General features: G+C 36.8%; 1 protein-coding gene, 1 long non-coding RNA gene and 1 other non-coding gene across 4 annotated transcripts in view; 1 reads left to right on the forward strand and 2 right to left on the reverse strand.

Annotated features, from left to right (window-relative positions):
- Prss12 (serine protease 12) overlaps positions 1–14,480 on the forward strand; it is an 81,369-nt gene extending 66,889 nt beyond the window's left edge. For both annotated transcript variants that reach the window (XM_023704427.1, XM_023704428.1), the window contains exons 10-11: positions 11,089–11,369; positions 13,578–14,480. In XM_023704427.1, the coding sequence (XP_023560195.1) occupies positions 11,089–11,369; positions 13,578–13,885 (589 nt within the window). In that variant the 3' untranslated portion in view covers positions 13,886–14,480. The remainder of the gene's footprint in view (positions 1–11,088; positions 11,370–13,577) is intronic.
- Positions 14,481–15,972: 1,492 nt separating this feature from the next.
- On the reverse strand, positions 15,973–16,807 carry LOC111813530. Its single transcript, XR_002818760.1, has 3 exons — positions 16,458–16,807; positions 16,162–16,203; positions 15,973–15,985 (listed from the first exon to the last, which is right to left on the reverse strand). It is a non-coding gene; the product is annotated as an uncharacterized LOC111813530 (long non-coding RNA).
- Positions 16,276–16,406, reverse strand: LOC111813535. Its single transcript, XR_002818765.1, has one exon. It is a non-coding gene; the product is annotated as a small nucleolar RNA SNORA24 (small nucleolar RNA).
- Positions 16,808–25,312: the final 8,505 nt, after the last annotated feature.

Genomic DNA, 25,312 nt, shown 5'->3' on the forward strand with positions numbered 1-25,312 from the left:
TTTTCATTTTATGTATTTGGTACAGGGTCTCACTATGCAGCTTGGACTTGTAGAGCCTCCTGTTTTCAGCCTCCCTGGCACTGGGATTACAGCCGAGCACCACCATGCCCAGACTTGGTTGCTCCATGGTGTGGCACGTGGGGCTGGATATCGAACCCTGATCTGTGCACTTACTAAGGCAGGTGCTTGGTCTGCTGAGCTATATCACTGGCCCTAGTCACCTGTGATTCTAATAAGCACTGTTAATTTACATAGTCAGAGATAAAGAGGCCTGGAAATTCATGTTACAGGTGATTATGATGAACAGCCTGTATTAAAAATATTTGATTTTTGTCTCCACAAAGATTTATTTTTGAAATAGAAACTTTTGTGATAGATTTGTGTAATACAGGAATTGGCACGATGTCCTTGATTTCAGTGAGTTAGGGATGAAAGCATAAGACATGAATGTGGAGATGGATATCTTTCAAATTAAGCTACTTAACATATACTTATTAAGAGCTTTCTAATAATAATTTTCAGTGCATCTTTAAAAGTGATGCTGAATGTTGTATATAGTTTTAGAATAGAATTTAAAAAGTTATTAGCACTTCAAACAATAGTCACTAACTGCCTGTTGCTATTGAAGCAAATAAAGTATGGCTAGCTGTAACTGTGGTGTACTGAAAGTATAAAGTATATACAGTATTTTGAATATTTAGTGTGAAAAAGAATATTTTCTCTATAGATAAGTATTAAATATTTTAATAAGTTTTCATATTAATTACAGTTTTTAATATTTTACTTTAAGTATACGAATATATTGCTTGTAAGGTGTATTGAAATTTTACAGTCTACTGGCAATATTAAAACACAAGAAAATGGAAGTGACATTTACTTAGATCCCAGCATATTCTCCATAACTTTTATTATTTTAAAGTTTCAGTTAAAAAGTAATCAAGAACTAATTTTTATTTTACTTTGAAATGGAATCTATGAGTATATTCTCTAGGCAAAACATTTTCTAGGCAAAATATTTCTAAAGTTCCTAAACTTTAAAGATATATGATGACTTATGGTTAATAATAGAGTCTCAGGGGGTTTTGAAGGATTGTGGAGCTAGAAAAATAGAAGTACTAGGCAAAGGATGAGATGTTTGAAATACATATTTCCACAAGTGTATAGTAATAATTAGTGAATACAGGTCTAACTAACGTCTCTTGTTGACAGTGAGTAGTTAAGATGGGTAGAGGATGTTTTGAACCTGAGCAAAGCAGGGAACTAAAGGGAAAAAATGTTGGAAATGAAATGATTAAGAATGCCGTAGATACTAGTAGAAGGCAAGATAGTGAGCAAAGTGTTACAATCTTCAATGCAAAACAGAAAGTAACCAGATACTCCAGAGGCCCCACCTCCACAACAAGCCCACCCAGTGAGTGAGAACTTCTGCTGTGCATTCGGACCTGCCAGATCCAGCGCAAGCTGAGCCCCAGCAAGTGTGTGGGAGAGCTTCCAGCTACCATGTGCCCACAGGACCTCTCCAGACTAAACACAGTCACGCCACATGAGACCCTCTGGTGCACTCTTGGGACCCCTCCACCCCTCCGAAGCCCATCTCCTAAGCTCACCAAGTAAGTGAAAGCTTCTACTGTGCTCTCAAGACCTCCCCACAGCCAGCCCAAGCCCAGGCCCTGCTAGTGTGTAGGAGAGCCTCTGGGCTCCCATGTACCCCGTAGGCCAGGGGCACAACAGGTACACCTCCAAGAGCTGCAGCAGGAAGGAGCTGAGCACAACAGCTAGATCCAGGCCAGGCACAATGGATAAACTCAAACTTAATAGATCTACACCCGAATTTCAGTAAGTGCTATGGTTATAACTGCACCAAAGCTCTGCACCAAAGGTCAGAGGTCAGTGCTATATGAAATGACAAAGACAAGGAAGAAAATGCAATCTCAGGCCTCGAGCACACCCAGAACAAGTGCAGAGGATACTAGCTCAGGTGAAAAGTAAGAATTAATAGCGTCTGAAGTACAGAAACAACAGCAGAAAGGTATAGAGGAACTCAGATCAGAATTAATCTCTGAAATAAAAGAAATCTCTGAATTAAAAGCATCTGAGGTGAAGAATCAAATGCAGAAACATAGAGGAAATCAGATCAGAAATAATCTCTGAAGTAAAAGAATTAATAACTTCTTCTCAAGAAGACACTGATAAAAAAAATAGAGGACATTAAAAAAGCAGTATTGCTCCTTGAATGAGCAATACAGGAAAGAAATAGATTGCATGAAGCCGAGTCAAATACATACAGAAGAACTTAAAATTTAAATCACAAGCTTGCAAAATCATTTGAGTGAAGGTGAAGATAGAGTTTCAGATCTTGAAGACGCTGTTACAGCTAATGAAAAAGTAAGAAAAGATCTCTTAAAAACAAATAGGATGCAGGAAAGAATAATCCATCACCTGCAAGATGATGCAAAGATGAACAATGTGAGACTAATAGGCATCAATGAGAAAGAAAGAGTCAATATAAATGATATAAAAAGAATATGGGCAGAAGTAATGGCAGAAAACTTCCCAAATATGAGGAAGCAATCTGACATTCAGGTAAATGAAGCATACAGAACTCCAAATAACTTCAATCCAATTAAAAACACACCAAGACATATAATAGTCAAGATCCCTGAAATCCAGCACAGGAACACTATACTGAAAGCCACTAGAGAAAAGAAACAGATCACATTTAAAGGAAAACCCATCAGAATAAAGGAAGAATTCTCTTCACAAACCATGAAGGCAAGAAGAGGATGGAGCAGAGTACTTCAAGTCCTCTATGGAAACAAATTCTACTCCAGAATACTATACCTGCAAAACTCTCTTTCAAGTTTGATGGAGAAGTAAAATACTTTAGTGATAAAAAACAACTAAAGAATTTCATGATGACAAAGTCAACTCTACACAGACCACTAAAAGTTGATCTAGAGAGGGAACAAAATAATCAGAACTCCATGAACGAAAACAGAAGGAACCCACCAAATAGGACAAACAATTAAACACAGGAGAAAAAGGAGTAAACAACAGCAGGTAAATAACATGTTGATCATAAATCAGTACATCTCAGTTATAACCATCAATATAAATGGACTGAATTCACCAATTAACAGAAACAGACTGGCACAAGTGGATTAGGAAACACAATCCAACAATATTCATATTCTGTATATAAAAAACACACTTAACTCATAAAGAAATTCATAGGCTGAAAGTCAAAGGATGGAAAACAATACTACATGGCCAGGCACCTAAGAAAAAAGCAGGGGTAACAATCCTGTTCTCAGACAGTTTCAACTTCAAACCAAAAATGATGAAACAAAATAAAGAAGGCCACTATATACAGGTTAGGGGAAAACTTCAAGAGGATGAGGTAACACTCATAAATATATATGCACCAAACATGGGAGCACCCAACTATATAAGACAGATGTTAATGAACATGTAAAATCTAATATCCAATACCACAATCATAACAGGAGACCTTAATGCCACCTTATCCCAAAAGGATAGGTCAAGTAGACGAAAAATTAGCGGAGAAGTAGCAGAAGTGAGCCAGAGCTTGGAGCAAATGAACTTAGTGGACATATACAGAGTGTTCTACCCACACACAGCTGAATACACTTTTTTTTTCAGCTGCACATGGGTCATTTTCTAAAATAGACTACATGCTGGTCCATAGATCATGCTTAAGAATATGCAAGAAAACAGAAATTATCCCATGCATATTATCTGACCACAGTGCAATGAAACTGGAAATAAATGAGACAGGAAAACAGAAAAACCCCATAAATACATGAAAATTAAACAACACCCTATTCAGCAACCAAAGGGTCACTGATGAAATTAAACAAGAAATTCAACAATATCTATAATTCAATGAAAATTGAAGCACAACTTATTGGAACTTACGGGATGCGATGAAAGCAGTTCTCAGAGGGAAATTCATAGCTGTAAACTCACACATTAGGAAAACAGAACAGGAATAAATAAACACCTGAATGCTGCACCTCCAACATCTAGAAAAGGAAGAACAAATCAAACCCAGAGCCAAAAGATGGGAAGAAATCATAAAGATTAGAGCAGAAATTAATTCAGTTGAGACGAAGAAAACAGTTCAATGAATTAACAAATCAAAAAGCTGGTTCTTTCAAAGATTAAATAAAACTGATAAGCCCCTAGCTAACCTCATCAAAAAGAGGAAAGAAAAAATTCAAATACAAGCAATAAGGAATGAAAAGAGGGTAACTACCACAGACCCAGTGGAAATTCAGAAGATTATCAATAGCTACTTTGAGAATGTTTACTCTCACACAATAGAAGATACAGAAGAAATGCACAGAATCCTAGAAAGGTACAAATTACCAAAACTGAATCAAGAAATAACAACTCTCAATAACTCAACAACAGCCAATGAAATATGAAATGTAATAGAAAGCATACTAACAAAGAAAAGTCTAGGCCCTGATGGATTTACAGATGAATTCGTCAAGAAATTTACAGAAGATATTATCCCAGTACTCCCCAAACTCTTTGATGAAACTGAAAAGGAAGCAGTCCTCTTAAAATCATTCCTGGAGGCAAATATTATACTGATACCAATCCAGGGAAAGACACAGCCAAAAAAGAGAACTACAGGCCAATCTACCTCATGAACATAGATGCAAAAATCCTCAATAAAATCCTAGCAAATAGAATACAGAAAATCATCAAGAAGATTAAAAACCATGACCAGGTAGGATTCATCCCAGGGATGCAAGGATGGTTCGATATACACACATCTATAAATATAATACACTATATCAGTAGAGTGAAATCTAAAAATCACATGATCATCTCAATTGATGCAGAAAAGGCTTTTGACAAAGTCCAACACTCATTCATGTTCAATTCCTACAAAAAATTGGAATAGATGACCTCTACTTCAATGTAATAAAAGCCATCTATGACAACCCAACAGCTAACATAATGGCAAAAAACTGAAATCTTTTATTCAGATCTAGTACAAGACAAGTATGTCATCTATCCCCACTCCTATTCAATATAGTTCTGGAATCATTAGCTACAGCCATTAGACAAGAGAAAGAAATAAAAGGGACAAGAATAGGTAAAGAAGAAGTTAAATTATCATTATTTTCAGATGACATCATACTTTAATGGAAGACCCAAAAAAACTCTACCAATAAGCTACTAGAATTAATACAGAAATTCAGTAGCATAGTAGGTTATAAAGTCAATACCCAAAAGTCAATAGCATTCCTCTACACAGATAACAAACACACTGAGAGCGAAATTATAGAAACAATACCTTTTACAATAGCACCAAGGAAAATGAAATACCTTGGAATTCATATAACTAAAGAACTGAAAGATCTATTCAAGGAAAATTACAGTACTCTGAAAAAAGAGATCATAGAGGATTTCAGAAAATGGAAAGATATTCCATGCTGCTGGAGAGGAAGAACCAACATTGTGAAGATGGCCATACTCCCAAAATTGCTGTACAGATTTATTGTGATCCCTATCAAACTACCACCTACATACCTCACAGACCTAGAGAAATCATTCCTAAAACTTATTTGGACCAACAAAAGACCTAGAATAGCAAAGACAATATTGGGTAATAAAGACAAAGCAGAAGGTATTGCAATTCCGGACTTGAAATTACACTACAAAGCTACTGTGATAAAATCAGCATGGTACTGGCAACAAAATAGACCTGAGGATCAGTGTAATAAATTAGAAGATGAAGACGCCTTTGCGAACATACTCAGTCATCTGATCTTCGAGAAAGGGGCCAAACATGCTTCCTGGAAGAAAGATAGCCTCTTTAACAAATGGTGCTGGAAAAACTGGCTCCCTACATGCCAAAAACTAAAACTTGACCCAGGCCTATCACCATGTGCTAAGCTAAAGTCGAAATGGATTAGAGATCTAAACATTAAAACAGAAATACTGTATCTCCTGGAAGAGAAACTAGGAGGAACTCTTGAAGACATAGGGGTAGGCAAAGAGTTGATGAACAAAAATCAAATCACATGGGTAATACTTGTAAGAATTAATAACTGGGTCCTCCTCTGATTGAGAAGTTTTTGAACATCAAAAGAAATTACCAACAAAGTAAAAAGATAACCCACAAATTTTGAAAAATTATTGACTAATAAATTCTCAGACAAAGTTCTGCTCTCTAAAACTTATAAAGAACTAAAAACTATTAGGGCCCCAAAATTTAAAGATCCAATCCAGAAATGGGCATCCAAGATGAACATACACTTCTCACAGGACGAAATTAAAGAAGTGAATAAATATATGAAAAAAATGCTCCATATCACTAGCCATCTGGGAAATGCAAATTAAAACAGCACTGATATACCATCTCACCTCTGAAAGAATGGCTATCATAAAGAAATCAACCAACAACAAATGTTGGAGAGGCTGTGGGGAAAAGGGAACCCTTCTCCACTGCTGGTGGGAATGTAGACTGATGACCCCATTAAGGAAAACAGTGTGGAGACTCCTTAAAAATCTAGGACTGGAAATCCCATTCAAGCCAGCTATCCCCTTACTGAGAATTTTCCCAGAGGAGCTGAAAACATCATTTCATCATGATATGTGTGTACCTATGTTTATAGCAACACAATTTGTGATAGCCAGATCTTGGAAACAACCAAGATGCCCATCACCTGAAGAATGGATGAAAAAGATGTATTTTTATACAATGGAGTATTACTCAGCTACAAAGAATGATAAACTTGAAGCCTTTATATTCACATGTATGTCACTTGAAGATATACTCATAAGTGAAATAAACCGGACCCACATGTGTTAGTATCATATAGTCTCCATAGCATGAGAACTCAAAAGAAGAAATAAAATTAGAAAGATATAACACAATTAAAAGGAAAGTGAGATCTTGAGGACTGGACAAGGAGCGGGCAAGGAGAAAAGCTGGGAATAATGACAGGGGCAAAGCCATACATTTACATGCACAAGATGGGTAAGGTAATGATCCTGAGAAACATCAGCAGGTTTTCGAAACAAGCAATTAATTGGTAGAATTCTCACCCTGACTAACTATATATGCTGATACCTGTGAACTATGCAACTGCACTGAAGAAAGCAATATGTAATAGAAGGGTCACACTTAGAATGCCTGTTATTATGGTCTTCTAAATATGCATTGCTTGTCATGACATAACAATTATTGCCATAGTGTTTCTCAAGTAAGTGTTTGTTTAAAAAAAAAGGGTAATATATGAAAAAAGACACAAGAAAAAAAGTCACAGGACTGTCCTGCTACAATGCTGTATATGGTTAGATTTCTAACTTTTTGTGTAAAAATATGTAATTGTTTATTCGTATTTTTGAAATATTTATTTTTAAAATTTTTTTCCAATTCTGTAGAGACTTAAAGTTTAACATATCAATCCTAGGTGGAAAATACATGTTCCATGTTATGCCTAAAATGTTTGATATTCAGACAGATAGTGAGGTTAAACCAAACTGCATATGTTGTAGGGTAATAATGAGCTTCTTTTCTGGAGGGCTAACAACCTAAATTTGCAGACCAAAAATAAGAGAAAAAGAACAGCTGCAAGGATAGCCAACATTTTGGCCCTAGCCTTTCAAGTTCAGTGAAGACTCAGGACATAGAAGAACCTATCCTGTAACATCCTGTAACTCCGTTGTGTCCCAAATTTTCGGATCAAGATTATGGGGCCACAGAGCAATGTGATCAATGATGTAGAGTGTGCCTAAGGAGGGTCACATGGAGAGAAAACATTCTCTCAGACTTTCACAGAGAGGAAATTTGTCAAGCAAGGGCCGTGACTCATCCACATGGCTGACACTGACAAAGATCTGCATACTGCGGTATAGGATAACAGAAAAAATCCTGAGGGTACTTGGCTGACCTTATCAGATACAAAAGATACATTTCTTGTTATATATATCTTGCTTTGTCTTGGTCTTAACTATCCAGCAGAAACATATAAAAATGAGGTATAAAAATTAAAGCTATATTAATATGCTGAGCTGTGAAAGGCTCAAGTCAACAACTTCTGACATTGCCAGTCCTATGGATAACCCACTACTATTGTTGAACTACTGGATTATATTGGATTATTTTGCTGAATTCACGCACCTACAATATCTAAATGAAAATGGAATACCCATCTCTGACAAAACTAAACAAAAAAAGAGGATACAAAGGAAGGGCTGTTTTGCATCTGTATATACAAAATAGGATAGATATACAGCTACTTTCTCTTAATTCAATAAGAAAGATTTGTACTAGTAGTATTTGGACAGGATATCATGTCTGCATCTTGTACTATGAATAACCACTAAGAAGAAAATAATATGCAATGTATTTATTATTGAAACTGTTTTATTAATTGGTTTTGAAACTGTCTCATTGGTATTTTTTTTCAATAAAATTAATAAAAAAGAAGGTATAGTACAACTCATTTTCACCCCACAAATGGGCCATAAGTAATCATGGCCAAACAAACTTTTGTATCTACTTGAGTTAGTACTTAATCCTTTCTTAAAATGATTATGAAAGAAAAATTATACAGTTGGGAAAATCCTTACTTTTTATAACCCCTTTTCTTTCCTGGTATGTGGGTGTAAGCCAGTGTTCTGATTCTTAGAATGCTCCAAAAAAGATGAATTAAAGCAAAGCAAAGGAAATTCAAATAAGTTAATGGAGCTGCTTGGCAAATGTGAACATAAATTATGTGATTAGGAAAAGGTTGAAGTGAAGCACATTCACGGCAAATGCTTTCTTCAATATACTATTTCTATCTCCCATTTCCATAGAAGAAAGCAAACTAAAATAGTATAAAAAATAGATAATATTCCTCAACCTATGCACATTATGTGCCAGCGCCTGTTCTAACTGCTTTGCATATATTAACTCATTCAATTTTTACAACCCTGAATGCAGGAATCATGGAAGAGCTAAATTTTCAGGAATTTGGTGAGCTTGTTGGTAGATTGAAATCAGTAATTATAGCAGTGCATATAGCATGGAAATCAATATCTGCTCCAAGGCTGGGGTCTGGCAGAAGGGTGGAGGAAGCCGGTTTTTTTCAACATGTTCTAGGTATCAATGTTAACATCCCTCTTCCACAGAAAAGCAAACTAGGGCCTAGGCATGTATCTTGACCATGATGGAGCAAGGAGTTTTAGAGTTAAAGTTTGACCCTACTTCAACTTTGACCCTATTGGGAGCCCACGCTTTAGTCATGCCCTGCCACTCAGGACAGAGCTGGGCCAGGCTGCATGAACAAAGCTCAGCATACAAATGTGGATTCTACTACTGTTTACACTGAGTGTCAAAGACACTTCATGATAGATATGTTACAATCTAAGAGTGGTTTACATTTAACGCTACTGTAACATGAATGAAATACACTACTGTATATATAAATGCCAAGTAGGTCTTATTTTTCCTTCATTTCCACTTTCCCTTTCCTTCCTCACATCTTTCCTCCCTTTCTTTGTCCTTCTTTATTTTTTCCTTCCCTTTCTTCGTTTCTTCCTAGCATTGATTATGTCTGTTCAATTGGGCTAGAATGCATGTAAATCTGTTAGGAAATTTAGCCAAATTTGAGAAAGATTGTAGTGAATTTTCTCTGTAATATTCCCTTACTGCCACCCTCATTATCACAGGATGTCTGTATATATTAATTGGCTCTAAATTTTAGGTTAATTTTATACTAAATAGCTTCCTACACTTTGGGGGCGTACTTATATATATTAATTCTAATTTGTGTACTACCAGTGTTGTTGTTAGAATGACTTACAAAGAATTTTTCTATTATAAAGTCATAACCTGGTGTGTGATAGTATGTCTGTGCAGAAATAAATAGAAAAATTAATAAATATTAAAAAAAGAAAGTAACCAGATAGGTTTTGCCATGTATATTAGGTCACTGATATCAAATGAGGTCATTTTGTCCCTTAAGGTACATTTGACAGTATCTGGAGACAATTTTGGTTACCACAACAGGGGGAAGATATACCTAATACTGCTATCTAGTGAGTAGTGGGCACAGATTCGTCTAACACCATACAATGTTTAGGACATTCTTTTTCATAACAAGGAATTATCTTACCCAAATTGTCAGATCTATCAGAATCAAGGCATGTTGGTTAAAAAACAAACTGAGAATTATCAGAATAGTAAACATTGTTTCTAGTTTAATCCAATAGCTTCTCATGGAGTAATGAATATACACTTTAAAAATGAACACTTGTCAGCCAGGCATGGTGACACATCCTTGTAATCCCAGCAGTATCAGGAGACGGAGGCAGGAAGATAGCTCGCCTGGGGAGCATGGTGAGTTCAAGGCTAGCCTGAACTACACAGCAAGATCCTCTCTCAAAAACAAAAAGAAAAAAACCCCCAAAACCATATATTCACTAAATAAAACATGTTGCATCCCAACATGAGAAGACTGTTCTAGAAGCTTAAGATTTATCAGTGAACAAAATAGGTTAAGATTCTTGACCTGTAGTAATTTTATCCAAGTAAAATAGGATAGAAAATAAATACCATAAATAATAAACTAGTTTGTTAAAATTGTTGTGCTAATTTAAAAAAGTGGAGCAGATTAAGATTATTGGGAGTAGTTTGTACTAATATTGTTTAGACAAGATGTCATGTCTGTGTCTTGTCCTCTGAATAACTAAGACAAAGACAATATTCAATGTATGAATTATTGTAACTGTCCTATTAACCTATTTTGAAACTGTTTCATTGCTATTTTTTTCTCATTAAAATTAATAAAAATAAATTTAAAAAACGAATATTAGGAGTGTTAAGGATGGCAGAACAAAAGGTGAGTTGCAGTTTTAAATATGAATCCAGGTACGGTGGTACCTACTCATAATCGTAGCCCTTGGTAAGTTAGGCAGGATTGCCACAAATTTGAGGCCAGCCTGGTTAAACATTTGCAAATAATTTTATGATACTTCCATTAATCTTCCTTGCTGTTAATCACCAATCTTCAGTAACTGAATCAAGCCTGTCATTAATTCTCTGTCTCTCAGGTATGGCAACAGCACTAGGAACTATGTTATCCGAGTTGGGGATTATCATACTTTGGTGCCAGAGGAGTTTGAAGAAGAGATTGGAATTCAACAAATTGTGATTCACCGGGAGTATCGACCAGTCAGTAATGACTATGACATTGCCCTGGTTAGATTACAAGGACCAGAGGAGCGATGTGCCAGATTTAGCAGCCATGTTCTGCCAGCCTGTTTACCACAGCACAGGGAAAGGCCACAGAAGACCGCCTCCAATTGTTATGTAACAGGATGGGGAGACACAGGTACTGCAGCATACATGAGTTAGAAAAGCTGGACATGTTCTTGGGTTTGCTGTTACACATTTGAATGGATAATGGGCACAAAGATCTTTGAATGTGCTCAGGCTTGTTGGGAAATTACTCCACGTATGAAATGCACATATAATCTAGGTTCATATCCTGAGGATACTATTAATTCCAACTCAGGTTTTAGCACAAATACAACTCAATTATCAGTGGAATTTAGGAGTACCGAATATTCTTTTAGTTCTTCAGACCCAGATTATACTCCAAGATGAGGACCAGGCAGTCTGTTTTTAAAAGGCTTTTCCACATGCCTTTGATATAGTAGGCCCAAAAAAGGCTTGATGTGTAGTTTGTTTCTTTGACATAGAGTCCTTATCAAGCTCAATTTTATGCAGTTCTTCAATATACAGTAGACAAGAGGTACTGAGGTGGAAGCTAAGGCTGAAAAGAAACCCAGTCAAGTTTTTGCATTGTTCTTCCCATTCTTACCATGTGTAATTTCTAAGCCTGAGTAATGTTTAGCTTATGTTCTTTTTGGGCAAATATAGTTCTTTGAATTGCCTTATAGAATTAAATCAGTATGTCTAAACTAATCCTTGTGCAGGATGAATCTTGCAACAGGTTGGCTGCTTCCCACTAAAAAGAATTACAGCTATACTTTTGAAGTGTTAAATTATTCCTACAGGTGATGAAAATAAAGCTTTTATGTAGGTTTATTTTATCCCATTTTACATTCAAGTTGGTTTCACAGAACATTTATAGCAGCTATGAAACACTAAGAAAACATTAGGAGTATCCTGAAATTAGATTGGGGGGGAGGAAGGCATTTCCTCAAGTTATTTAGTAAAAGGTATGTCAAGTCTTTGAGAAGGTAAAGTATACTAGAATTAGGATGAATTATGCTAACTTCCTTTGGACACATTTATTTCAATGAATAGAAATAACCTAAGAAGTAATTTTTGTGTGTGTGTTTATGTGGTCTACTTTCTCCAGTTTAATAGAGTATACGATGGAATTTGTACCCCCAAGATTATGGACATATTAACGGCACATTTTAGCCACTGAATTAAGTTATGGATTCAGGAAGGAGATGAAAGTACCTTAACATCAGATGAACCTTGAGAAGTCTGTTTATGTGGGAAAATACTGCAACATTTCTAAACCATTCCTTATACAGTAGTTTCCACTTAAGACAACTTTGTCACCTTATGCATTTACATATATTTATCATTCATTAATCTTCAAATTTTAAAGTTCATGTTTTTAAATGGATATCCTAATGCATAACCAGCATAAATATATTTTTTAGCTTTTTCAAATGTAGCTTTTGGTTGGTGAGGGAGATAGCTCAGCGGCCTAAGTGCCTGCCTGGCAGGTTCAAGGTCCAGAGTTCGATCCCTAGTACAAAAAAAAAGACTTCTGAATTATTGAGAATTCTAATTATATGAATATATTTGATTTTGACACAGTGAACTGTAAATTTACTATTATATGACCTGTAAATTCTTCACTTTTATTTTGGACAATTTTTGTTATATTCATTTAAGTTTGTGAATAATTTATTTAAATGTGCAATTTAAAAAAATGGTAAAAAATTGAAAAGCATTAACATTATATAATGTCCAAAAAAGTTAAATGTATTTTTTAAAAAATTAGAAAAAAAAAAAAAAACCCAAAAAACAAATGTTGCTTTTGGGGGACGATACAAGATTGGATTTAGAGCATTGTGCCTATGAGGCAAGCATTCTGCCACTGAGCTATCTCAACTTATTTTTAAGTTTTTAATATACACAATTAAAAATGTATGAAGTGGGGCTGGGGAGATGGTTTAGTGGAATAAGCGCTTCCCTGGCAAGCACAAGGGCCTGAGTTCGATCCCTGGTTCTGCAAAAAAAAAAAAAAAAAAAAAAAAAAAAAAAGAAAAATAAAAGAAGAAAAAAAAATCTATGAAGCTTGCACAAAATCACCTTCTTCAGGTTACCTTATCTCTAGCAAAGTCCCATGTCATGTATTATTCCAAATTTAGTACTCAAATCTGAAAAGGATGTGCCAAGAATTAAAAATACGCTGCACTATTTATCTATTTTGTACCATATCCATTATCTATTTTGAACCATATAATAGGCATTTTGTTTCTAAGACTATTAAATGTTTAACTGTTAAATGTTATCTGGGAACTCACTAATCCTTATTTGTTCCGAGTAGGACGGGCATATTCAAAAACACTGCAACAAGCAGCCATTCCCTTACTTCCAAAGAGATTTTGTGAAGAACGCTATAAAGGAAGGTTTACTGGGAGAATGCTCTGTGCTGGAAACCTCCAGGAACACAGACGTATGGACAGCTGCCAGGGAGACAGCGGAGGACCACTCATGTGTGAACGTCCTGGAGAGACCTGGGTTGTGTATGGGGTAACTTCCTGGGGTTATGGCTGTGGAGCCAAAGATTCTCCTGGGGTTTATACTAAAGTCTCAGCCTTTGTACCTTGGATAAAAAGTATCACCAAACTGTAATTCACAGAAACCTCAACAGTAAATATTTGAAGAAACTCATGGAACCACTAAACTCTACTCTTAGCACTACACAAGAACCAAGATATTTTTGACAAAAATTGTATACCTCTTGCTGCTTTCGTGATGTGAACATTTGTGGCTAGATACCTCAGTGATACCTTTTACTATCTGATTCAAAGTACTGGGGAAATTTTCTCTGCCTATTTCTCAGCATTGCCCATTCTTTGATTTTGTAATAAGGCTGATTTCAAACAGCTGAATTAATGTGGGGTGTGGATTTGTATCAAGAACTCATTTGATATAAAAGGTACCTTTATGCCTCTAAATGTGGCATTGTATTTACCATTTGTTCATTTTCTGGTGAAGAGGTTATCTCGACCTAATTCTGGCTTTTGTCAAGTAAAGAAATCAATGGCCCACAAGGAATTCCAACAACTTCTAAGGTGGAATAGGATCATGAGGCAACAAGGACACTAGCCTGTTTACAATATAGTCCCAAGGAAAACACTAGGTATTTCCATGTATCATTGCAAAGTAGACACTGAAGAAACTAAGAAAAATGTCTAGTAAGAATTTGGATTTAGGCAGCTGGGGAGATGGCTCAGGGGAATAAGCGCTTCCCTGGCAAGTGCAAGGGTCTGAGTTTAATCCCCGGTTCTGCCAAAAAATAAATTTGGACTTAAAACTTGTAGTTGAATATGCAATAAACTAGGCATATCAACTAGGCATAATAACATTTAACAATTTGAGATCTAGTTTAATAGAATAAAAAAATTACCGCATTAGTATTAAGCATTTTTCTGGATAATGGGAAGAGTGCCATCTACTGGAACTTCCTAGCAATTGACCTATCTGGGTTTTGCAAGATAGTTAAGATTCAATCCATTAAAATCAAAGGGCTGGGGTAATTAAAAAGGCTTAGGAGTCTATTTTCAGCATTACCAAAGCAGTTAAAAATGCTTTCCTTTATGTACTGGTAAATTATCAAACTTAACATGTGATAGGTGTATTTGGTGGCTGCAACTGTTAACTTACTAAAAGGTCATGAAAACGGAATTTTAATTTAGTCTGTTCTCAAAATGGCATGGTCATCTGGTAGTGAAAGGTTTAAAGGAACATTCTCCAAAAGTATGGGGGGAAGATACCAAGGATACTGGATACACATCCCCCAAATCAATGATCATCTGAAGGCCTAAGATGCTTTACAGGGCATCCTTGGTAGCAAACACAATCACTGAAGACACACACCATTAAGATACCTAATTCTCCTAGATAAGGAAATTATTAGATAGGATATAATAAACTTTAGTTGTAAATAACCCTCTTAAATGATGCACATCCCTTTTGTAAAGCTTGTTTTGCTAAAACTGGTGCAAATCTGTAGGTGCTTTAAATATGGCCTTATTACTTTTCCAGATGCAGAATTTGTTAGGTAGGAGCACCAAAATTTTTCTAAAATCCCATTATCTTAACTAAAACTACTAAAGCAACATTCACATTTTGATATACTGCTGCTCTAGGGCCTGGGAGGAAACAAGTATAATATAGGTTAAAACTTCCTTCACAGCTACCCTTGTTATTGAACTATTGCTGACAGAAACATTCATATTAAGCTTTAAATATACCACGGATTGGTAAATCTAAAAGGCAACAACAACATGCGGTTAATTATTAAGTAGAACACATTTATAATATGTAGCAAATTTTATCTTAAAAGTGATGTTTCTTGGAAGATGCTCAAGTATTCAGTACATACTTATGTAAATAAAGCACATGAATTGTTATCTTGCAGTTGCTTTAATTTTGGGTAATTTTTATTTGTAAGCTAGTTAATTCATGTCACTTTTACACAATCTTGCAACAGTAGAAAAGTATGTATTTACCTACTGAAGAATAGTGCACATCCATCCACATAAATCAAGCATTTTATTCAATTGTATCAAGAAAGTGTCTTTAATGCTTAACAATTGAGATATATTCAAAATACTGCTTTGGTAGTTTCTAAATTATTCAAAACGCCCACTTTCACCCCAAGTTTGGTGACCCACTGCAACATGCTGCGTAAGGCTTCACCCTGTTAGCACTGATTTTCTTGATTACCTGTAAAAAAAAGAAAACCAGCATTAGCAAAGTCAGATTTTTGTCTTTACCTAAACACTGAGATCTGAAGCAAATATAACTGGCTCTTAGAATCAATCTAACAAGCAAACGCTTCCAACAACTGCGATAAGGATTTCGGAGGATTCGATCCTCAATTTATTAAAAAGGAAACGTACCTTGCCCCGCTTCCATGAGCCATCAGCCCGGAGTTCCGCTTCCTAGAAACATTTGAACACTCATTAGAACAGTTTGCTTGATAATCTGGCCTCCTCCAAGTTTTAAACAGCGAAGAATGTTACTTGTGCCAGTCAGAATCTGATACCAATTAAATGGTGACAGCTTTGCCAATAAACAAGAATATGCTCTTCCATGGCTAGGAAGGGAGACTGCCACAACCGACAGGTCCCAAAGACACATGGAGATCCAGTGCACAGCGCAGCCAGCAAGCCCGCCTCGCGGCCACACTACTCACCGCGTGCGCCCGGAGGCGGCGGCGCTCGAGGGGCTCCGGCGCACACGCAGAGGGCTCAAGATGGCCCGCGCCCGCGCTCTGCTCCCCGGCGCTTCCGGCTCGGACCTCGGCTCGTCAGGGTTCCGGGCCGCACGTGGCCGTCGCGCGACCCAAGGAACTCCACCGTCCGTTCTAGCCCTTCAAACTACAGACTTTTAAAGCTGACTGCCTCCCGCCACCAAGGTAAGAATCTTGAGCCGCCTGCATCTTAATCACGCCGTAAAGTTCTGGCGAAGTTCCCATTTTCGCGGTCAAAACACGACTTCCCGGCGTACCTAACTCGGCCGCTTTCCAGACGCAAAAGGCCGAGCCCTCCCCCGCGCACTCACTTATAGGGCCGATGACGCCCTTCCGGGGGAAGCGCCGCGAGGGGCGGGACCTTTCCTCTGCTCGCCCCGCCCCCTCCTCCCATCCCCACCAGACTCTTCCATCTTCAGTCTCCCACTTCCTGCTGAGGCTCCGCCCCTCTCCGGGCGTTTCGCCTCAGTTCTCGCTTCAGCTAGAATGAAGCGGGTTACCCGGATGCGCGAGACGCATGCGCACACAGGAGAACAAAAAACAAGACTGAGGACCTGTAGCTCTGGAACACCGACAGAATTTACTGTGTTAGATGTTTCAGTTTAGGGTCGTTACTTTGGAAGTCACTGTTGCTACGCGGATGCTAATGTCGGCTTTTAAGCTTATGGTAGGTTAATTTATGTAAAGTTGGCTTTGCTTGAGTTCTCTTGCCAGTGAACTCTTCATGCTATTCGTGCCCTTCATCATCCTCAGAAGTTTTTTGCTGTTCCTGAAACGCCACGTTCCTGTGGCTTCTCAGGTTTGGTCCCCCTCCCTTCCTCCCCAGTCCTGAAGGGAATTGGTACGCCGGCATTGTCACGCTCAGCAGATCTCCACGACGCAAGAGAAGAAAGAGGGCTCGCATGTAATCCCCGCAGTCGGGGAGGCCGCTGTGGAAGACTGACAAATTCGTCCTCAGCCTGGGCGGCTTCGCAGTGTGCGGAGGAGCCGTGCGTATGGGCGTCTCTTGTCTGGCTCTTGAGCTCTACTATCCGGGAGCCGTACGCTTCATTGAGGGTGCAATTAAAGAAAAGATAGGGCTCCCGTCAGTGTAAAATGGAATGCCCAACGTTCAAAAAGAGTTTTAGGTGTTTACGGTGCATGTCCGCCGTCCCAGCACCCGGTAGGCTGAGGCTGAGGGTCACAAATGAGACCTACTGGGATAGTGTGGCCTTTTAGCAAGACTGCGCGTCAGTAAAAAGACTTGAAATGTAGCTCAGGGGCAAAGGTCAGCGTTCTATTTCAGGTACTCCCGCGAGAAAGTTTTACTCTTAAGACAGGTGCTTGTTTAGTCAAAATAAAACTTGTCTCTTCTTGGATATGAAACTAGGACAGAGGTAAGCTTTTAGAGAGCTTTTGGACCATTTGGGGTTGCACATTTGTAGCAAATGCTGTCAAGGGAAATGGTGTCAAGATCTTACAGAGCAGCTGAGATCGACGAAAACTTTGTGAGCTCTGTACGTACTTTAGGAAAAACATTTAATGGGATTAAAAATTGAACTTATGATAAGGGTCAGAGTAAACAAAGTTATAGGAGATACATTTTAATTTGAAGGGACTAGAGCTGTTTCTAAGGCGTACCATATTTTACCCTATCTTACTTTCACCTCATCTTTATTCCTCTAAATAATGAACCTAAACAACTATTCAATAAGAAGGCTTAAATACTGAATCACAGTAGGGAGTTTTGTTGAACAACCATCAATATTATGTTAGTTTCTTAGGTTTTTTGTAAAAAAAAAAAAAGAAAAAAAAAATACCATGTTTCAACGACAGAAATCCACTTGGTTACAGTCCTGGAGGCTGAAAGTCTGAGATCAAGGTGTCAACTGTTATTTCTTCAATGTTATTTCTTGAAGCTGTCTCCTTGGCATGTAGATGCATGATAGTCCTTTTTCTGTTTAACATGGTTTTCCTTAGGCAGTTGTCTGCATCAATCCTTTTTTTTTTTCTTTGCTTGTTATTTGCAGAGCTGGTGATCAAACCCAGGGCTTCATGTGCAAACCTTCCACCCCTGAACTAGTTCCCCATTCTTAAAAGGATTCTAGTCATAATTAATGATAGTCCACTCTAATAACCTCTTGTAACCTTAGTTAGCTCTTTAATGATCCTGTCTCCAAATATAGTCATATTCAGAGGCAGTGGAGTTCATGTCTTCAGCACATGTGCAACCCAGGCATTCATACATGCTACCCAAGGGGTCATCAATGAGCTGCACCCCCAGACCTGTCTACAAATTTGTGTAGTTTTTGAGAAGGGATCTTGTCATGTAGCCCAGTCTGGTCTTGAATTTATAATCCACCTGCCTCAATTTTCAGGGTAGGCTTATTAGTATGCCTCAGAATGCCTGATACGCAGATTTTTTTTGTATTTGGTACAGGATTTTACTATGCAGCTTGTAGTGATCCTGTTTTCAGTCTCCCCAGCGCTGGAGTTACAGGAGTGTGCCACCATGCCTGTGCTTGGGGACCTGGAAACCCTTGTTCCTACATTTGCCAGAGCAGATGTTTTATTCTGCTGAACTGTCTTGCTGGCCCTTTGTGGAAGATTTTAAGTGAATATTTCAATTGGGTTAAGGGGCTAGAATGTGTAGTTACATATGTCCTGGCTTTTGATTGAACTTTTATGTTTTTTCTGAACCTAAACTTTCAAAAATATGCCATTTACTACCCTATATTTTGTTGAGATTTATTATTCCATCTTATATGCCTTCCTATTTATTTTTATGTGTCTGGTTTCTATTCAGCTTTTAGTGCTTTTTTCATTTGAATATTACATGTCCTTTGCTTGTGGAAATTTTTATTACTCTGATTTTTTTTTTTTTTTCTTTTTTGACATAGTACTTTTCTTGTGGTATTGTAAACCCTGTGTTGGAGGGTAAATTCATTCATTTGTTCATTTGTTGGTACTGGGAATTGAATCCAGGGCATTTGCAGTATGCTACATCTTCAACCTTTTCCTTTTCCTTCTTTTCTCTCTCTGTCTCTTTTTCTACCTTTCTTCCTCTGTTTCTTTTTCTCTTTCTCTTTTTTTCTTTTTCTTTTTCTTTTGTTAGAGATAGGAGCGCACTAAGCTGTTAAGTTGCCCCGGCTGGAGTAGAACCTGCCTGATCTTCCAAGAGTACCGATGCATGGTGTGGTACCATGCCTAACTTGTATCTATTTATTTGAAGTAGCTACATGAATGAGTTAAGTGAGCACTCAGTTACATTACTGAATGCTTTGAGGTACTCAATAAATACTTTTGAAATTGAAAAAGTTGTATTTTTTTTTAAAGTCATTTTTATGCTGAAGGTAGAATTTTATTTCCCCTGATTAAAACACCAACTTCATTGTGACCTGTGTGTAGTAACTTGCTTTTTAAAAAAAATAGAGTAAGAAAAAGAAGGAAAAGTATAACTTTACAGTAAAGTGATAAGCTCTACTTAGTCCAGGTAATCAGTGATGTTATGATAGTGTTTTCTGTGACATAATTAATGAAAAGAACACTTTACCTCTTTCTGTGTTACTCGTTCTTAAATCTCATATTCGATAACCAGGGGAAAAAAAATCAGTCAAAAGTAAATTGACATTTTACAATTTGCCTAGTCTGTATTTAACACTGTTATAGTTACAAAAAACAAGAAAAGTAGGAAAGTGTCATACCAAAGGTGACTAAAGGTAATGTGATATCCTGGTTGAGATCCTCAAGAAGAAAAATGAAGTTAATGAACAAAATATGAATAGTGTTGAATTTAGTTAAAAGCAATGTGGTAAAGTTCATTTTATAGTTGTAACAGATATATTATAATATTACAAAGTACTTAAAAAGGAGTAATTGGATGAAGTATGTATAGAAGAGCTTCCTGAATCTTTTTTTTTTTTTTTTTGCGCAACTGTCTTAGTTACTCCTCTTTTATTGCTGGGACAAATACCCCACACTCACAGGAAGGAAAGGTTTATTTAGCTCAGTTACTGGGGGTTTCAAGACACTTGGCCCCACTCTGCAGGGTCTGGAGGAGAGGCTGGGGTGCTGCTGTGTCCATGATGACACTCTCCATATCTCCTGAGGGAGTCCTCTGGCTTGGGGGATAGCATGGGCTGTCTGTCAGTTTAACAGTTTGTGCCTCTCTGGCCCCGCTCCTCAAGCCACTCGCTATCCTCAAGCTGCATTAGTCCCATTACTTATATGAGGCTTTGGGGGGACAACTAGACACAAACCATAACAGCAACCTTGTAAATCTAAAACATGAGTTTACAAGAACAATTGTAACTTTATAGTCTGTTGCATTCATATTTTAAGATAAGTCATACTTTAGTAATGGTTCCTATCCACTGTTATGAAATTTGTGCTTGTGATGACAGTATTTCTACGTTTGGAGAGATTTGAGATATAATCCAGTGAATTTAGTAATACCTAAGGCAATGTTTTGAGTCTTAGAATACTCGAGAGACAATGTGATAATAAAAGAATTAAAAATCAATTGAAAATAAAGATTAGTTTAAACATTTTAAAGGTCAAATGAAAGGTGAAGCTTTTAGAACTAATAAAACTTACTAGGCAGTATTTCAGTTATTCATTACTTCAACTCTTCATTGCTTGGATTGAACAGTTCATGGTAGAGTATTGTGTTGTTTGTTTGTTGTAAGACAGGGTCTCTCACTATGTAACCCAGACTTGTCTTGAACTTTTTATCTTTCTTTAGTCTTTCAAGTACTAGGACTACAGGCATATACCACCATGCTCAGCTTTAAAATTCACTTTTTGACTCACATATTTCCCTTTTCTGATTTTAGTACAGAAGTTGGTAATCATTAGAAAAACAAACATACAATTATATATCTCCCATGGAAGCTAAAATGAATGAGAAGAAATGAAGTGAGGAAATAGCATGTAAACTTATTTTCATCAGAAAATACACATAGGGAAATTGTTAAATAGAAAAACTGAAAGATTGAGGCCAGTGGTTATACAAGAAATTGAGTCCCAAACTAAACTGTGTGGATAACATTAGTGTAAAGCATAGCAGCTTAAAACTGTAAGCGTTTACCATGTCATGTAATTTTTGTTGGTTAGTCTGGAATCTAGTCGCGTTACCTGCCTTAGTGATTCTTTGAGGTTGGGTGAAAATGTGATTAACTTGGACATCTGAATCCTTGACTGACTGAGGCTGTAGGTATTCTTTTCCAATGCAACTCACTCACAGACCTGGTAAGTTAAAGCTAGTTGTTAGCAAGAGACCTCCGAACACTTAGATTTCTTCATAGGTCTGCTTTAGTGTCCTCATAACATTTGTAGTAGTCCGCTGGCTTTCTCCAAAAGAAGCCACAGTGATTCTTATGATCTAGTCTAGGAAGTTTTGGACCAATCTTATAAAACAAAGCTGGCCAGATATTCAGCAGCCAAATCTGCTTAGATGCAGAAAATGGGGTTTGATCCCCAGCATGCTGTGCCCGCACACCCCCGGGCACGCTGAGATGGCTATTAGGAGTGGGCACGGTGGTGTGTGCCTGTAATCCGAGTGCTTGAGAGGCTGAAAACAGGAGGGTCACTATGAGTCCGATCTGTATAGTGAGACCCTGTAGACCCTGTACTAAATACATTAAAAAAAAAAGAAAAGAAAAAGTTATTTCCAGGTCACAATGAAGAGGAGAGAAATTAAGCTTATCTCTTTAAGAGAGGGGTATAAAAATTTTAATGTTTTAAAACTATCAAAATCTGGATGGGCGAGATTGTGTTTTAGTTATAATCCAAAATCTCTGAGATTTAAAACAGCAAAGGTCTCTTGTTATGCTTATGGCCTTTTGGATACTTAGATTAATAAGACCATTACCATTTGTGACATTTCTAAGTAACAGGAGGAAGGAAAATCAAGAATTACATCTTTGTTATTGTACTTTCCATTTTGAGGTGACACTTATTACATTGATTCATATGGATCAAAGCAAGTTGGATGGTTGCACCTAACTTCAAAAGGTGGGGAAATACAATTTTGTGCTGTAGTTCCCCCTAAAGTGGACCTAAATGGAAAATAAGCCCTAGCATGAATTTTGAGGATGCTTATAATACAAACCCCAAAATACCCAGTACCCCTAATATGCCCCAGTTAAAATTGTCAGGCAGATGGACACATTTAGTATATCTCTTGGAACACAACAGACATATTGAATTGTAAATATAATTACATGTAAGATTGACATTAATGCTGTAATAATGTAATAATGTAAATTCTAATTAAGTATTATATACCCAAGTGGGTGCCTCAGGATAAGAGGTCAATATCTATGTAAGCATTTGAACTCAAGACATACTGTCAAATGACCAGTTAAAGTACAGATGCAATTCAAGAATGTATGCACTTGATGATGAATGAATGTAATTGTGTCTAATACAAGTCTTCATAATTCAATACGTTGTATGTTGTAACAGGTGTACTTTGTGTACTTGTATAAATGTTTTCTGAATTTTGATGCCTTCAATTTTTTGTCACTTGTTTAGACTTATTCTTGAGTGTCATAATGTTTGTTGCCACTCCTATCTGATAAGTCTTCAGTTGCCACTGATTTAATGGAAACTTTGTGAAGCGTATCTTGGGAGAGGTTAAGAATTCATGAGATAAGATCACTGACAGCTGTGGTGCCAGTGAGCTGGCAATAGGGACAAGAAGTACTCATTTAAGAACTCTCTTTTTGGAAATGAAAGATTGAGGCCAATGATTGTACAAGAAATCGAGTCCCAAGAAGTTAAAGATTTTATCTGTGTTCTAGAAGAAGGCACAAATATTTGAATAAATGTACGTTTTTGTACATGAATAAATATAGATTGTTGAAGATAAATACGTGTATTTTGTTGTACCTGAAAAAGAGATCCCCTAAAAATAAGACCCAGTGTGTCTTTAAGAGCAAAAATTATTATGAAACTTGGATTTAGTTTTGGGGAAATATGGTATGTGGTTAGAAAGAGGAGAATTATAAGTGTGATTTATCTTTATGGCACAAATGACTTCAGTTACCAAGTTACAGCCTCTACATTTTTGTGTACACCTTTTTCTCTGTCACATTGCTTATCTTAGATAACCTGTCTGAAAAATCTGCCTTTTCTGTTTCCCATCAATTTAATCAGTGTATTCCTGAAATATTAAATTTACTGAAATACAATGTTTTCTTTGTTAGTTGCTTGTTAAAGAATGTAATGGTTTTCCCACTGATTATCAGGTCAAACTCCTTCCATACTATGTTTCGTTTAGTATGTTCAGCCTCATTTCTATTCATACTGTTTCATAGTGTAGAATGTATTCCTCATACTTTCTGCCTATTCTTTAATACATATCTTAGCTCTTATTTTTTATGGTAATCTTTGTTCTAGAACAGTGAATATTGCCTGCTTCCTATTTTGTAATCTTATATTCTCTGTGCCTTAGATTTTAATTTTTTTATATCAGTTAATATTTTATGAGTTCCTACTATATGCCAGGACCTGTTCAAATTGTTAAAGCTACAATAGTAAACTGTTTTTAAAACTTTCATAGAGCTTATAATTTAGTGGCAGAAAGTAGACATTGTTAGAGCTCTGTATTAGAAAATTACTAGGAAGTAATATAATTGAAGACTTCACCTTATACAGTTATGGAGTAGAGAAATCAAGGAAAACCAACATCGTCAAGGATAAGTTGTAATTCATGCAAATGGACTAGAATTTCAGTTGATTTCTACCCAAGTATAAGGTTTAATTTTGATAATGGGAATGATCCTAAAGAAAAACTGGTAACCTTTGCCCCAGACTTGTTAAAAGTTGAAAGAAAAGACTTGCATGAATTGAAGAACAAAACTGGCTATGGCCTCACATCTATAAAATGAGCAAACAGATAAGTAATGACTTTGCACATTCTGCAACATTGCCTCATAACCTGCATTAAATACAGAAGGACAGTAAGTGACTATTTCTTTACTTCTACCAAGTCTCCTATAAAATGTCTTCTGTGGCTCACTTTAATCTGGAACTACTAAGGACAGAATAGGAAATGTACTAGATTAACTAAATTAAAGTAAAAATGAACTGCAATATGTAAGTCTATAGTATGTTAGAATCAAATGTTATGGAGAAAAAGTAAGAAAGGAAATGTAAAGTGTGTGGGAGTAGGAATTGAAGTTTTAAAAAGGATGTTCAGGGAGAGCATTGTTGAGAAGATAACATTAAGTTGAAGACTTGAAGAACGTGAAGGAATAATACATGTAGACGTATGGAAGAATATTCACAGTGACCATTGATGACTTACTGGGACCATAGTGGATATGGTAGGCTAGATCCCCAATGATTCCAACCACATGTTACTTATATAAATGTCTTGCATGGTAAAGTAATGAGTGTCACTTCTGAGATTAGGCTATAAAAAAATTGTGTTTTTTGACCACTTTTATTTTTTTAGATTGTTTACTTTGATGAGGCAAGCTATTATGTTTGAAAGGCCTATTTGTTAAGGAAAAGAGAGTGGCTTTGGCTAGTATCCAACAAGGAATTGAGGTTATCAGATCAATAGCTCATGAGGAGTTGAATTCTCTCCACAACCCATGTGAATGAGTTTAGAAGCTGGGCCTCAGTCGGTTGAGCCTTGAGATTACTACAGGCCCAAAAGTTGAGGCCTGTAATGTTCAGCCACACTTGATTGCTGACTTATAGGAAGTATGAAATAGTAGACAGCATTGTCTTACATATTGAAAACCTTAACTGCCCCAAAAGCTATGAAAACTGATATATTCAGTAAAGTTGTATTTCAGGTCAAT

Source organism: Octodon degus, unplaced genomic scaffold (genome assembly GCF_000260255.1).
Source record: "Octodon degus isolate 3935 unplaced genomic scaffold, OctDeg1.0 scaffold00196, whole genome shotgun sequence".
Taxonomy (NCBI): domain Eukaryota; kingdom Metazoa; phylum Chordata; class Mammalia; order Rodentia; family Octodontidae; genus Octodon; species Octodon degus.